The sequence below is a fragment of the Chamaea fasciata genome, unplaced genomic scaffold (genome assembly GCF_029207755.1).
Source record: "Chamaea fasciata isolate MVZ Bird 193981 ecotype frontalis unplaced genomic scaffold, bChaFas1.0.hap1 SCAF_5, whole genome shotgun sequence".
NCBI classification, from domain to species: domain Eukaryota; kingdom Metazoa; phylum Chordata; class Aves; order Passeriformes; family Sylviidae; genus Chamaea; species Chamaea fasciata.
In genome coordinates, this window is record NW_027094090.1 from 63,483,547 (window position 1) to 63,500,430 (window position 16,884).

At 40.4% G+C, this 16,884-nt stretch overlaps 1 protein-coding gene across 1 annotated transcript in view; it reads right to left on the reverse strand.

Annotated features, from left to right (window-relative positions):
• MYH9 (myosin heavy chain 9) overlaps window positions 1-16,884 on the reverse strand; it is a 70,166-nt gene that overhangs the window by 34,282 nt on the left and 19,000 nt on the right. The window contains exons 3-5 of the mRNA XM_066184027.1: window positions 14,886-15,042; window positions 4,724-4,751; window positions 3,895-3,988 (exon numbers count right to left, since the gene is read on the reverse strand). Of these exons, the coding sequence (XP_066040124.1) occupies window positions 3,895-3,988; window positions 4,724-4,751; window positions 14,886-15,042 (279 nt within the window). The remainder of the gene's footprint in view (window positions 1-3,894; window positions 3,989-4,723; window positions 4,752-14,885; window positions 15,043-16,884) is intronic.

The following is a 16,884-nucleotide window of genomic DNA, read 5'->3' on the forward strand; positions in this document are numbered from 1 at the left end:
TTTTTACTTCCACGATCACTTCACTTCATGCTTGCAAAGTGCAAGGCCAAACAAGACCCCCAGCCCTGACCGAACTGCAAATACACAGAAGGGGCAGCTGCTGCAAACACCTTCATTCACTGTCAAGTGTGTATAACAAGGGGCTTAGCCCTGGTATGGGAACCTGAGCTGGGACATCATCTGTCCCGCAACAAACCCAGCATCTGGCACTGGCAAGGAAAAAAACCTTGAAACTAGGTTTCAGTCCTTGAAACTGTGTGGTAGTCACATTTCCCCTTGTGTTCTGCCACACAGACTGACACTGGAATGCTTTTCCCTCACACTAATCCTCTTCCCCATCCTGCAGTGAAGTCCTAGGCCTCTGTTTCTAACTGCAATTTGTTACTATTCAAGAGACAACAGCAACACAGCACTTAAACCCAACTATGGAACAAGGAGGGAAGAGAAATCAGGCTTTGACATCAAATCTATTTTCTATCTTAATTATTTGGCTAAAATTAAAACTGAGGCCATACTTAGCCACACAAAGACCAGAAGTTTATGCAAATCCACATATAATAGACCCTACTGTTACTTAGTACCTCAGGAAAGTGCCATTAGTTTCAAGAAGGTGTTGGTAAATTATAGTTTAGAGGTGATTAGGTCTCTTGAAATACCAAGGTTGCAATGTGGATAGAGAATGCAATGAGTGAATGTTGTGAGCTCAGCCTCACAACAACATGAAGCTCTGGGGAAAGGAAATTGCTGAAGACTTGGTCAAATCACTGAGCTCTCCTGATCTGCCTCAGCACCATGAAACAGTGGGAAAATCCAAGTTCTCAATATGCCACAGTAACAGCACATAAGACTAAGTGTCTGCAATTAGTGTACCCATTCCTCACTGCATGCTGTCTTTGTTTAAAAGGCAATTCCCTCATGTTTAAAAGTTTTTATAAGCTTTTAAGTGGAGTTTCTTGGGGATTTTTTACCTTAAATGTTGATGGTCACCTTTCACTGATGGAAGATACTTCATTATTTTTATACAATGGGTAATTTTGCAAAGCAAAACCATTACAGGACAGAGCTGTCCATCACAAGCTTTCTAAAAATGCTAAGGTTCCTATAATTAAGATGGTGCCAATTTCCTGGCACCTGTAATTGCCATTCCTTGACCTGAAACAAATTTGTTTAACACTTGGCATGCCATCTGAAGTATGTGCATTATTCCTCATGAAAACAGAAGCAGAAAAAGCCACTGGGTCTATTAGCCTGTGGCTGGCAGTTTCCAACACTCTTGAGTATGCTCTCTTTCTACTGCTGTGAAATTACAACACCAATTTGAAGCAACTAAAATCCTAGACATCTACCTTGTACTCTGAATTCTTTTGCATCACATACACTTTTTGAAATGTTTTCTAAGCAAAATGGAAGTTTTCCCAGCTATTTATTCTTCAGAAAGTATCCAGAAATCACATCTACCTTTAACAACATGCAATTAAAAAAAAATATGAGGGAGGGTGTTTGAGTTGTTTGGTTTGTTGGAGTTTGTTGTCTTGTTTTCTACACTTCAGGGATTTGCTTTTGTATTCTTTTCTGCAGTCATCTGAGAGATTATCAAATAAGTAAATCCCAACACCAGCGGCTGGATGGAGAAGAAGAAAGATCATCCCTAACCAAAGTTTAGTTACAAATATTTAAAAGTTAGCTACTATTACCCACAAATTTCCAATTACCTGCAAACACATCTTGAAAAATCATTACATGATATAAGAAGACAGTAGAGAAGCTGAGATTAAACATGGGAAAACACTGATTTCAACTTCCATAAATAGAAGTTTCAACAAATGAAAAAAAAGTGTCTATAATTAGATTCAGTACATTCCCCAAAAGGAGCCTTAGTGTGCTTAGAAGTCACACCATGCAGCTAGAAGCTTATTTAGCTGAATATACTAATGCACTGGGAATGGTGGAATGCACCACTACCTCCAGAACAAATGAACTAAAGAATATATTTTATAAAACTGATTTTGCCCCGATACTTGGAAAAACACCAGCTTACATCCAAAAGTTCATGGCAAAGAAAGTACCACTACTTTCTATAATATCCTTTGTTAAGTTCTGTGCCTAAACACAAAAATCTTCCATGGCCAGTATACCTGAGATCCTCAAAAAATTAAACACATTCATCTTCATAAACTCTTATATTCTGATTCTAAGTTTGGTCCATAAAGAAGTGTTGCAGAGAGCACTCACTGCTGATTAACAAAGGCTTCAGCTCTAAATTCCCTCTAGTAAGGTCAGTTTAGCAAAAAAACATGGGCAGCAGGACTTTTTGAAAAAAATCAACACTTAGGGAGAAAAATTAAATATCAAACTTGGGCAAATCACCAACCAGTCCAACTCAGGACTGTTTTATTCTCCTAAGCAGACTGCCTGTCCTGCTTTGGCAGATCAAATTTTACTCATAGACAAGCAGTGGAAGAATACTTAACTCAACCCCATGATTCTATTTTCCACACTTAAAAAAAGAAAAAAAGAGAATGTTTCTAAATACAGCTACTGACAGACCATGGAAAAAGCCTTCATATGTCTGAAATTTTGGCACAGAGAACTTTTTTTTTTTTTGGTAGAATTCCAGAGGTTAGTTACTACTATGTGCATGCGCACACACAGTGCGCCTGCATGCAAAAATGCCTTTTTATTTATATACTCCACATGCATTAGACATGCCTACACATTAGGCTACTATGGGAAAACTCTTCTGTAGAGATGCAGTGGACATACCTGGCACTTGGCTTTCATTAATGAACATTTCCAACGTGTTCAATCTGGCTAACAAGCCCACAGTCCTAAAACAGCCTGGCTAAACACTTAACTACATTAATCTTACTAAGAACACCACACACATTATATGTTTAAGATTCTAGGAAAGCCTTGTCCAGTCGTATTGCCCTGGAGGAATACTTCCAAAATGGTATGTATCTGGGAAAATCCTGCAAGAAAAATCTTAAAGGCAAACTAGTATTGAGCACAGAACACAAGTATTTTCTTGATATCACTACAGTCTCCAACTGAACATCCTTACAAAAAGATTACTGTGCATCACACAAAAAAAAAAAAAAAAATTGTGAACTGTCTATGGATTTGCTTTAGCTGCAGAAAGTGATATTGGTGTGGAGTGAAAAGCTGCTCAAAAAAAATCACACAATGGGACAGAAAACGCATTCCTGGTGCAGAACGTGCAGTAAACGTGCAGCTCACCTACGAGGATACAACTGAAGAATTCGGCAATAGTCCATCGGGGGAGAGGGAGGGGGAAAAAAATATAAGTGAGACATCTTTAAAGTCCTCCCACCATCATCACCACCCTCCTCTCATGTGTTCCTAACACTTGCCTGTTTTCCCCCCTTTTAATGTTTTCCTACAATTTCTAAGTTCTCAGCTGATATCCACTGGTCTATCACTGTATCTCCAGTTTTGAGACAGTACATGTAATAGCCAGCCCTAATCTATAATGGTGCAGAAGAACAGAGACAACTTCCCCACAGAAGGATCAGTTTTAAACTGCCTACACTGGTTACAAGCAATCCATCCATGTGAAAAAGATCAGAACAGGTGATGCATTTATAGCAGCTCTTGCCCATGCACTTGCTCACGAATCCAAGGAGTTGTGGATGAGTTTACACTTGATGCAGATCCACTGAATTCCATGGAGTTATGACTTTGAACAGTGTTCCCTGACTTGCCATTTTTGACAGACTTATTGTTTCATAGTTCTCTGACCTCCTCAATCCCCTGGTAGATGTTAACATCTACGCTTGTACTGAGCAATATGTCTTTTACCAACATCAGCCAGTATATATTTGGCATCCAAAGTCAGCAAAGCAATAAAGCACCATCAAACCTAGTTCTTACCTGGTCTTTTTTGGACTTGTGTGAAGAAGCAACATGAGCCAGATACTGAATGACCTTCTTGGTGTTCTCTGTTTTACCAGCTCCTGATTCACCTCTGTAAAGAAAATTCTGCAAGTTATCCACAAACAGGATGTAAGGGAACATTATCATATTTCTAATCCCAAAAGGGCTACCAACATCCTTAACTGTATTCTGGCCACTGTAGCACTTCCCTTAAAACCAAGGGAAAAAAAGCTCGGCTGCAGCTGGACTGCAATATGGAAGGCAATAAAGAACTATGCTTTCTAGTCACTTGGATACAAAGACTGTTGAGTGGCTGAGGAATAGCTTGGAGGCTGCTGTAGAGGTTGGGGTGAAAGGTAATGAAGTAAATCTTTCAAATGGAGCCCTCCTGACTGCACGAAGAAACATACCAATTCCTTAAGCAAGGCTAGGGGTCAATCAATTTTACTGTGTCTAGAAGACAAACTGCGGCATCAAGAGTATCTGTTACTCTATCAGCCTCATCAGTATGCATGTACTTAAACATAACAGCTGCATCAAATCTGAAGGATCACTCCAAGCCTTTTCCATTGACAGAGCTGTATTTCTTTAGTAGTTTGAGCACAGGGGCTGTTTCAAAGCCACCATTCTTCCATTTATTTCAAAAATTATTTTGCAGAAGGAATTATATATTGGAGGAATTGTAGTGGGACTTTCCTTGACTCTCCATTATTACCTGATTCTATAATTACACTACCAGCACTTAAAATTTTAAGAGTTCTTCCACCAAGAATGTAAAAAACACGAACTTCGACATGCAGACAAACTGACAATTGGAAATACTCACGTGCAAAGGATGGACTGATCCTCTCGATCTAGAAAAAAATTTTAAAAAGTAGTCAGACTAGGAACTCTAAAAGTAAATTTCTCTGACAGAATGAAATCAACACCAAAGACATCAGGAACTAGTAAACACTGACAAGTATCTTCAGAAACACAGCCAAGTAACCCCTCCTCTGGCACCCACCTCCTACCATATGCAGAAGTATAATGGCATCACAGCAATTTCATTTTTTTCATCCAGAAAGATTTGTATTACAATTTTTCTACAAACACTTTGGAAGTCTCCTACTGAATGCTTCTTTACCACACAGCTACAGTGTGATGTGCATCTACTTATTCCGCCCCTATTACAGTGGGCCCATATTGACTCAGAAAAGTTATCAGCAGAGCAGTGAAAATGGAAGAGGTAGGGGGAAAGTGGAATAGCAACTGTTACAAATCCCAAAGTGCCTATGATCCACATCAAACAGAGGCTTTTGGACCAAAACAAACACTGGAGGCTCAGTGACAAAATATTTGTTACTAATTTTGTATAGACTGGACCCAAAAACTAGAACACTGAGCTGTAGCCTACATCCTATACAGCTGATTGTTTGTGGCACCAACTCCTATTGTATTAACACAGCAACTGGTAACAATAGAAACCTTTTCTTTTCCATGTTGACATACCAACAGACATACTAAATGCCTGTGTTCAACTCCCAGCTGTGGATATCTTTCCAGTTAAAGAATTTAATTAACCCAGCCCATTCACCACTATCTTCTCCCACACCTTTAACCTCCTGTCAGCATTCACCTAGGATTCCACTTCATTATGCACAGTCCTGACCAGTCCTTCCACCATGCCTTCAACCCACAGCTCCTGCACGCACTCCACTGATTCTGCCCTGTTTCACTTTCATCCCTGCCCTCCACCCTGTGCCCACCTACCCCCAAACCCAGGTTACATCCTATTCCTTCACACCACCAGGAATGAGCTGGGAGCACTAGGAAGATGGAGAATGCCTGTGCCTACACCAGAACAGCCTCAGTAGCTTGTAGTCATCACAGGGACAGTGAAACATGGAACAGCTGGGCACGGCAAGTCACTGACTGACAGCCCACAAGAGCCACTGGGTCACTCAGAACACACTCTGCCACCAAACTCAAAATCCCTATTAGGCTGGGGGTTTTTTGGTTTGATGTTAGTTGTTTGTTTTTAAATCAAGACCAGAGGACTCCCAGATTATTCAGTCTGAGAAGCTCAGTAAAACAGCAGCAGTTAGATTTCATTCAGGCATTGCCATTTCGCTTTTTCCACTCATTACGTTGGACTATCATCTATTCTCTAAAGAGAGAGAAAGCAAGCCTCAAACATCCATGAGAGTATGCAATTCACTGTATCTCTGCAGTAACTTTTTTCAGTAATTGGTGACATCCAACAGTATGTTTATGTGATTGTGTCCACATTTTAGCTACTAGTTCTTTCTATCTATTCCTTTTTCCCATAGCTTAGAGAAACCAAGCACACTCCAGTATTCTTCCCACCAGGCAGTACTTAGATGACATAGCTAAGTCACCATTCAAGTTGTTTTGTGCAAGATAGAGAGATTGAGCTGTAATTAGGGAAGGCTTGCTAGTCTGATAGATTTCAAGTACCTGAAACCTCCTTCTATACCCCTAAACACTGCTGCTGCAAGTGCATTTAACATTTCAGTATTAACATCATGAATGCCACATTCATGAAGAAAAATCGCCCGTACACCCAGTTTAAAAAGAGAGTAATATATCTAGCCTTTGCACATATTTTTGTAGAATAAGAAAAGCTGGCACACCTAACAGGTTTGAGATTCCATGTTAAAATATTCTGAAGCCAATAATGGAAGCATTAGGTTCACATACTATATATATGCAACTCCTGCTCTAAAGTGTCTTTATTGCAAACTGACTGTATGCAGATGACCACAAAATATAGAAGGAGAATAATCTGCTTCTTTCCTGTTAAAACTCAGAATATTACCAGTCATTACCCTGCTTATACTGTTCAGAAAGAGCTGATCAGCCCCAGCCTGGAAAAAAGCAAGCAAAAGAAAATCACCACTCAAACAGTCTTGGCCTGTTAAATTCTTAGGCCTTCAAAACTAGGTACTGCATCTTTACTTAGATTAAATATTCATTTTTTCAAATGCTGAATTTATTCACTGCCTTTGAGATACACAATCCCTTTGCTGAGGGCCCGGCCAAAAGTAGATGTTAGCCAGCTCCAAAGGCCTCAAACATTTAAGGTTCCCAGTGGGTCAAGGGCTCAGCAGACACATGCCAGGCCTCTGCATGACTGGGCACTTTGACGGTGGATCAGGGGAATAACTAATGACTCATTTATGGATTGCCTAAGGAAATGTATTCTTCAGTAGTACAACACCTGAGTACAATTCCGCACCACAAAGCAGCTATGTGAAAGGACAGGACTGTGCTTCTGAAAAACATCTGACTTTCAAAAGCTTGAATAAAAACAAACAGTTCACTAGTCCAGAAAAGGTTATATGCTTGCATTCAGCATACTACAGAGGGTCTTCTAAGAAGTAGACTTGAGAGAAAGAAAAAAGAATTAAAAAGATAACTCTAAATGAGGTGCTCCTTATTGCTGGTAACCAGCTCTGGTCTTGGAATTATGAGCTGGGGCTTCTCAAAGAGGCAGTGGAGCCGCAGGCACTTGAATAGCACCTACTTTCCCATTTCCATCCTAGAGACGATCCAGCAAAAGAATAGCAGTAAGCAGACAAATAAACGGACTGCCCAACAGCAAAAGAGATGATCAACATCAGATAATAATACCAAGCAACTCTTTGGCACTGAACACTTCTCAATCATGCCAAGTTTTCTCATACTTGATTGAGAAGTTCTTTCCAGCCTGTTCCAGTAAGGCAAGATAGCCACAGCATCCTGGATTGACCCTAAGGAAACCCAAAGGGGCAAGCACAAGATTTTTCCCCACCTTAACACAGCAAGGAGTTGAAAGGTGGTCAGGCAGGAAAAGTCACAGACGGTGTTCAAAATCCTCTTGGCATGAAGCTTTCCTCCCCCAACATACTTTCCTGGTGGCCCACTGCAGCTGCCTTAGTCACCTCTGCTTTAAGTCAGCAGGAACGTACCTGCGAGTGCAGGCAAGTCTCCGGGAGCACGCAGACACTGCCATAAAAGGCAACATTCCTGTTTGCAATCCGGGGGAAATTCTTTCCCAGGACTGCAAAGCAGCAGTCATTGGGATAGCTGGAATTCTTCTTATTGTGTATAGACAGACAACTCAAATAATGTGTTGAGCAACAGGAAACTGGAGCCCACTAAAGGGGCAAAGAGCTAACACATAAAAAGCGTAACTCTTAGATACTCTTCAAATTAAGAACAGTTCCAAATGCCAGTATTCATTCTTCATATGACACTGACTTGTGCCATCACAAATCAGAATTCAGTTGTCCAGGCAAGAGGCCACCTCCACCCCACCCCCCCCTTTTTCTTTTCCAAAGGATCATTCAACATGGGCGTACTGCACCACTTCAGTCAGCACTTGCCTTCACTTCATTGTCAGTTGTGCAAGCAACCTACTCAGCAAAAGAGAATGTGCTGGGTACCATAAACTCAGTTGCTTATAATAACACAATCAAGAAATGCCTGATTAAAAGAAATCTGCACCTGCTTTTCAATCCTAAACAGAGTCACTCATTAAAAACAATCTAGAATAACAACTCATTAGTTAATTATAGCAACAGTTCTGTATTTCAAACCAGCTGACAAAGAAAGCTTTTTATCTAGGCTCTTCTTCAGCTCTCATCACCATAGTATTCAAGTGATCACAAGTCACAGCAGCCCCAAACATCCAGAAATTCAGGAAGTAAAATATCCTTCAAATTTAAACTATACAGCCGTATGGTATAATAAGATCAGCAGATTAATTTTACTATGTAAAAAGTCCCATAATAAGTAACTTATTCTTGGCTTTCTTTAGTCCAAGAATAAAAGACTGCATTTCAGACTGCTGACTGCTTCAGCATACATTAAAAATTTATTAAACCAAAATTTGTTTTCACAAAAGAGACATCATCGTACATAGAAAGTACTCAACCAAATATACTACTGCAAAACAAGTATGAATGAATGCTGAACTGCTATGGTCAAATATATCGGCATAATTGATAAATTAATACAGTTCCAAAGTCTTGAATTTTGTTTCTAAATGTTTTGGGGTGGGAGAAGAAAAAGGCTAGGAGGCTAGAAGAGAATGTGCAATTTAAGCTCCATGTCTCAGTTACAGAACATCCTACCAGGCCTTTATCACCCACTTCCTCTGCTGAGTGACTCTCGTTTCAAGCCTGTTCATCTCCATAAAAGGAGAAGTAATATAGCATTCACACAATGGTGACATCACCTCTGCAGCTAAGAGGAAGCGGAGCTGAAAGGCAAAGGCTTGGCTCGCAGTCCCTTGCCTATAGCTGACTCATTAGGGCTAAAAGCTTAACCATAGCTCGTGGTACCACCCACCAGCTAACCACCAAAGTCTGGCCGGCCGGAGCAGCCCAGCCCTCCACGTTCCCGCTACTGCAGCGCTCCCCAGCACCCGCTGAATGCCTGCAGCCCAACCCCGGCTGGCTGGCCAAGCTACAGAGCTGACCTAAAGCAAGAATTACTCCTAAATGCATCTAAGTGCTTCAACCACGCAGTAGTTTTAGCTCCTTACTGCCTCTCAAACTTCTCTTCCAACGTCAACATGATTTTACATCCCATGTCCTTTCCCCAGGGCTCTTAACACAGGAGGAGCCCCAGGGACCTGACACACTGCTACACGGAACACCACCACTGGCATCAGACCTAATCACGTACGTTCACTGTGGTGCTTTAACCTACATGCTGGCTGGAATGGGATCAAAAACACTCCAGGGAACACCCGAACAGAGCCCGAGAACCTGTTTTTACACTGTCATTTAAAGAACGTATTACAGAGAAGTTTCAAAATGCTAACAACTATCATCAAGTACAAAAAGAGAAAAGAGAAATCAATGAAGGAGAAACAGCATATTCAAGACAGCTCTCGACAGTAGAACTTCCAGATGTTTAAAAAAAAAAAAAAAAGGAGAGAGAAAAAGCACTTGAGTTGGCAGGAATACTGCAGTGCCAATATTCAGCTCTGCATTAGCTGAGGTTTGAAAGTGGTCACAAGAAGAAAAGTAAGTTTCATTTTTCAAAATGAAATATATCCTACGGGATCAAATGCAAATATTTATTCCCCCAATACATTTTTGGACTAGAGTCCACATCTCCCCTTCTCTAGCACTCTTAACTGAATCTGGAGATAGCAGAAAACAAGTTGTAAGCTGTAATTTTGGTTATGCAAATGTTTATGAAGTTCTGACAGAAAAGAAAAACTAGTATACAGCCTGCAAAATGCTCAGGCAACTCATGATACTAAAACAGTGAACTACAGGGAGACTGACAGCAGGGGCTGAACCATTACACAAGTGACTGCCAGAGAACTCCTGCTCCGGTTTACAGGAATGAAGCAAAAAGGGTGTGGTAACTACCAAAAAACAAGTGGGCAACGGGACTCTTTTTTAGCTCCCTATTCTCATGAAAACCACATCTCATGACACAGATTTTTAGAGCTGCATTTAGAAATCTCAAGTAATTCAAAGCATGTAAAATATTTCTTAAGGAAATTAGAAACAATATACACATTTTCTTGCCATTTGCATCAAAACAAATGCCCTCTGTAACTAGCATCCAAATTTCATGTTGCCCTTTGCATGAGAAATTTGGACAAATCTGGAAAGCACACTTGTGAAACCACAGGCTATATTCTTTTGGGTTTTAGTGGAACTAGGACTTGACCTTTACAAGCAATTTGAGACATGTGCCTCTACATAATCTGAGCAGGTCTCAACTGAGAAGCACTGACAGAATATTATATAGAAAAGAAAGATGCACTTTGGGGTAGTGCATCATACAGTGCAGCACAGCAGACCAATACTAAGAAGCAAGCTGAGAAATGACTTGGCAGCAAGCAAGTTAAAACAGAAGTGTTCTGCTAGCTAGGAAACTTAGGAAATATGCAAATATTTAAGAATTACATACAAAACATTTGGAGGTCTATATTCTACAGGAGCAGATCTAGAGGACTGTCTTTTGTGAAAATCACAAGTGGTCCCAAGGTGCATGTTTGGATCTACAAAGCAAGTGATTTGTCTTCCAACACATAACACTGCTTCCTCCCTTAATGTAACAAGGTCACTAAAAAAACATGACATTACTGTGCTTCAGAACATTTTCTTTTAAACACCAAATCCACAGACTACCCAACTCCCAAGTGAACAACAGCACAGTTCTGGCTGCACAGGTTCCTTTGCAGGCTAATCCATCAAGGTCAAGGTGGGTTTAACCATTCCTCAATGATTTTCAGAGTTTTCTTACGTGAAGCATTAGGAACCCTCCAATAATTTAAAGAAAATGAGATAAGAAAAGAGATGGAATACATTCATTAGCTATGTGCTGTCTATTCTGTCTCCTACCTATCTTGAACAAGTCTAAGCCTTGTAGACCAGAATAACCATACTGACCTAACCTATTACAGAAATTTCAGATACTTTTCAAGGCATTAAAACAGATACCATGCTCCAGATACCAATGTAATTTCTATCTTGTATCACTATCTGACACAGAAAATTATCTACATGTGTTCCAAATGGACAAACACGTGCTGTTCAACAGCTTTAAAATATGTTTTTCTAAATTGAGGCTCTGGAGACTGTGAATTGAGGTAAATAATGTACCTCTTCAGTATACACCTGCTGCATTAGAATACTGATTTGTTTGCTCAAGACACCACTCCACTTACAGACACTGTGTTTCAGTCATTAGCACCAGAAGAATAATTCTTCTGAAAGCAGATCTGAGGCTTCTGGCATCCAGGTTACCCAGGGAACAGAAACATTAAGACAAACGGTTGTTTTCTCTAAAAGCAAAATGTTACACTTTCTTGAGAGTTCTGTTCTTGAAGCACTGGAAGTCTCTCCCGGTAACACACAACGAAATAATGTTTTCATCTCCTTTCTGAGAGTCACAGTCTTGGGTCTGAGAAAGGAGGGAAAGAAAACCCAGTAACAACAAACAACCCACTCTGAACATGTCCTCCGCCATTTATTTATTCAAGAAAGTACTTCTGGTGAAAATTAACAAAAAGCAATATAATCTCTTGGGATATCTAAGTGCCCTGACACTTTTGTCAATGGAGTAACCAGAAGATTCAAAAGGGAGACCAAGCTCACCCACAGCGCATCAGCACAGATGCCTGAAAAGTGTTAAACAGTTTGTGGATTAGCAGAGGTTGGAACAAAACTCTAATCTTCCTCTCCCTTCCTGATGAACCATCTCTTTGAAAGCTCTGCTTATTCGAATACTGTAAGTTGACTGAAACCAACAACAAAAAAGATCTGAGTCCAAATCAATTAACACGCAAAGCTTTTCCACACTGTCAGCTTAAGAGATAAGTACACCCTGCGCTGACAGAAGTCAGAGTCAAGTCAGCTTGCTATCCTTCCCCAGGCCATGAAGGATTCCCAGTCTTCAGGGCTCTGAGAGTAACCTAGGGAAGGCAGCCTAATCCTAAATGCCTCTGGCTCATGTGGAGCACTCGACCCTTTCATCTTCTATTCTCTGCACACATTCCTGCCATACCACTGGCTGCTGCACCAAACCTCCCCCACCACTGAGCAAAACCGAGAAAGTGGAATAGGAATGCTGCTTTCCATTCCCCTCGAGGCCAGCCAGGACCAGAGACACTGCAACAACCTACTACTCACTCACCCTCACTCCCAGTAGCAGACATTGGAATGCTATTGTTACCCTCTGAAACAAGGAAATAAGGCAATAAATAACCCTAAAACAATCTCTAGAGGTCCTGTAGCACACACAGGTACCTGTGAAGCCACACAGAAAAATCTTTCCAAACAGATCAAGGCAGGCTAGTTCAAAAGCTGACTGGGAAGTCATCAAGCATTACAAAATGTCAGCAACAAGGTATCTTGAACTGGGCAAAGAAGAGCTGGGGTAAGCCTCTAGACTGTCAATACTGCTGAGAATACAGCATAGCTAGAATTGTTCTGGGAAAGGTAAACACACTAGCAAACCTCATAGCAACTTTCCCTTGCTTGGAAAACAGAGGCAGGGCTGCCATTCTTCAGCTTTGTACAACAAAGCAAGTCAGGTCTGGGATTTCCAAGTTTTAGACATCATCCAAGCAGTGGTCTGACAGAGACATTATCTCTTTTCAACAGGAAAGAAAATACCCACATAGATTAATCACTGCCTCTGAACCACCATCAGACCAAGGAAGGTCACCTGTCCCCTGATGCAGAATTGCAGCTGTTTTGGTATCTTCTGTCACATAATGATATATCTGGCAGAGATGAAGGACAAGATGCAGGCACACGCACTTTCAAGTGGTTTAACTATTGTCTGTAAGGGAAATGGACTTTTTCAGTCTCCTCACAATACTGCCAAAGAAACTGCTTCTGATTCTCTGTAGAAAATATTTCTTCCTAGGGAACTTTGGTATAGTTAAGTCAATAGCTTGTTTAACAAAAATACAAATTAGTGCTTAAGCCAGCAAGGATCGGGCAATGGAGGGAAGGAAGTAATAAGAGAAGCAAAAGTGTAATGAGGTTTATGGACAACATTCTGCTGTGTATAATATAGGTGGAGCATCTGTTCTTGACCATCATGGTAGATCCAGTCTTTCTCTAAGGGAAGCAAGATCCTTTGGAGGTCCAGGTTCACAGGTTTTTATCTTCTGGATACAGCATTCATTTCAGAGTAACACAACAGCAGTATGGCTGTCACATCTTCAGCAAATTGCCACCAACACCCTGTCACCAGTCCACTTCAGCATGTCTGTGTGCTCACCCCTCTCCATCCCAGGCTTTTATAAATATAGATTAACTGATCTATCACATGAGCTCACCCCTGTGCTCTGCTCTGCATGGCACCACGCTTTAGCAACCTTTATCAGCTTTCTCCACACCACGTTTGTTGAAAGCCAGGTCAGTGGATGGAAATTCTCTCTCTTTCCACTCTGGGAACCTATATCATTATGGTCCTCCTATGCTTGGAGGTGCAAGTGGTAGCAAGGGCAGGTGAAAAGCAGAACTCAAACTGAGACTAATGAGAATTTTAAAGCATGATTTTATTAGATCTGGACTTTGTTCCAAAATGTGAGGCTAGTGACAAGACCTAGGAGGAACAAACATCTTAATGATTTCTAGGCATCAAAAAATAAAGGAGTAGTAACATTCATACAGGCACATCAAATCTGTCCGTTACAGCCTTTAAACCTTACAAAGTATGCCTCCTCATAAAATACAGGTACAAACAGGAAGCACAAAATACCTCCACACCTGAACCTCTCCAAGCATCACACACCCCACCACTAACTCTGTGAATGACCTCCTCTCAGAACCAGGGATATGTGCAGGGCATTCAGAGCTCCATATTTAGAAATACTCAAGCAATAAACAGGTAACAGATAATATCCACAGTTCACTGATTCTCAGTTCTATAATGTGGAGTAAAATAGGTCTATCCACTTGCTTTCTTCTATCCCATGAAAAGGCAACAGATGTACTTAATATTTCCAGATAGTGAGTTTTAGTAACAAAGTAAGAATATAACCAAAGAAGTCTTGACAACAAAGCTACCACTGACCATCACACTTCAAAATATAGGTTGTATTAACCTTGTTCCCCCCAACCAGATTGTGCAACTGAATTTTAAGCTGGCTTTTGTTAAAAGCCTCTATCAAACAATACAGATACCTGCCCACCTACAGCTATCTCAACCCATAGGCTCATCACTGAGATAGAAAATTTGCTACCTCAGTTCTTTTTGTCCTTGTCTCTGAACCCCATGCATTCACACCAGCCTGTTCTTTATGTCAAATTTAGCTCTCACCAGACTTTTTGTAATGTTCTTCAAACCACTAGAGCAAGAGAAAGCTATTCACCTGAACACAAAATCTGGTACCAAGTAGTGTCTGTAAGCAAGGACAATAACGCCTTTTGATAGCAGTGAGTTGTTCTACAGTGTTTTGACTGCAACCTTGATTTGTGATTTCAACAAGAGTCATTATCTCAGTCAGCACTCACCTTGCATCATACTCCTGTAGGCTGTGTCTGTGATGGCATAGATATGAGGGGGCATTTCATGTCTCTTTTTGCCTTTGTACATCTCCACTATTTCTTCTGAGTATATGGGCAGGTTCTTGTAAGGATTGATTACCACGCAGAACAGGCCTGAGTAGGTCTGGAAAGAAAATGCCCCAGCAAATAAAGACAGATTAAAAATGTTGTATACTTGCATATTTTAACAGTACATTACTTGGAAAAACAAACCAAATAGTGCTTTTTTCAGTACTTCGTCCAGTAATGCCATGTGGGATGCTTCCCACGAAGCAGTATTAGAATCTGAGGAATAGCTAAAGCCCTATCACCTTGACCAGTACTCAACTTTTCCAAGTGTGCACTGAGCATCAACTGACTCATCAGTCACACTGATATCACTGGCCTGCTCCCCAGCTAATAAACTGTCCACTAGGACTGACTTCCTTTCAAAGTTCCTATATTCAAAGTCAAGTGCTATTTCATCATACAATGTAGGTGCTTAGCTCCTAAATGCATACATTTTATGTTCTGCCTCATGCTTGATATGGATTTATCTAGTTAGTAAACGATCACGAAACAAAATAAAACCTCAAACCGAAATAGTTACTAAAAGAAAAGTAAGACAAATGTACTCCTGAGAGGTTTTCAAGACTGCTGGCCTATGCCTATGGCAGTGCTATTCTGTTCTGAATGGGAAGCTGGATGAGATGGCCTCCTGAAGACCCTCCAAGCCTGAACACTTTCATGATTTATAATGTAGTGAATATGACTAGAACTAGATTCAAATTGTAAGGTCAGCAACATATATACAGTATGTTCAGCATGTATGTTTAGAATGTTCAGTACTGTTCTGAACCAGTCAAAATAGAAAACAATTCTCAAGTAGTCCTTGCTAAACAGGTCAGCAAGATACACCAAAATTTACTTCTAATTCATATGAAATGGTTAATTCATTATCTATGACAGCAAACTTCAATTTCTCAATTGATTTCCACTGGCTTAAATTGCACAGTTCTAACAGAATACAACTGTCAAAACACTTCCAGTGAAAATATTAAGCTTTTTAAAAAACAAATCCACAAACCCAAACTTTGAGATCTGAGTGAATAGAAAAAAACCAAACCCAACAAACTTTTTTTACTTGCAAAGGGAATAAGAAGAGCAGAGGCTTCTAAGCTATTTCCTAGATATTCTAAGAATAGCATTCCAAGCCCTGCTCCTGGGGTTTAGAGCTATCCTAGTTCTCTGTCAACTTTAGAAGCAGCTGTTTGAAACATCTGGAGATAAGCAGCTTTCTACAGCAACTTGCAGTGCTACCAGAAGACAGTACATTTGGCACTTCTTATTTCTGTTGCCAAGATCTCTTCTACTGTTTGCTCAATGAAGAAAGAGTACTTTCTTGGAGTGGCAAAGAGATCTCCACAAGGAGCACAGAGAGTACTTAATCAGATTTAGCTCCTTAGCTAGATAAAGGTAAGGATTAGACTGCAGTGATCAGAAGGGTGAAAATAGCATCTACTACACAGTTTGTGGTCTTATAGCCAAACTTTCTACATGCTGTCTTAACACTAAGTAAGAAATCCACTCTTACATGCAGCAGATTCAGATATACATTCAGATGTCCTCCAGGAAGCAAGTTTTTCATAGATACTAAAGGTTTCTTTTCCACATCCCAGTATAAACAGCCAAGATATGTTCCCAGACCTACTCTTTTTTTTCCCTCTTTTTTTTCTTTCCTTTCATTTTTTTTAAACATTTGAGGAATATTTGAATGGCTTACAGAAAATATTAAATGTCTTTCCAAAGTGGAAAACGATGAAAGTTGGCTAAAAACCTTTTGGCATAGTACTTCTAAAGTTCCAGGAAGCTAAGCTTCCATGAGACATTCTAGTCAGGTTAGGTTTCAGGTAGTACTTGAAAGGAGCAGTTTAAGGAGTTTACAGCAACCAAGCTGACAATGTCAGTTCCTTTTGCCTCAGCTTCA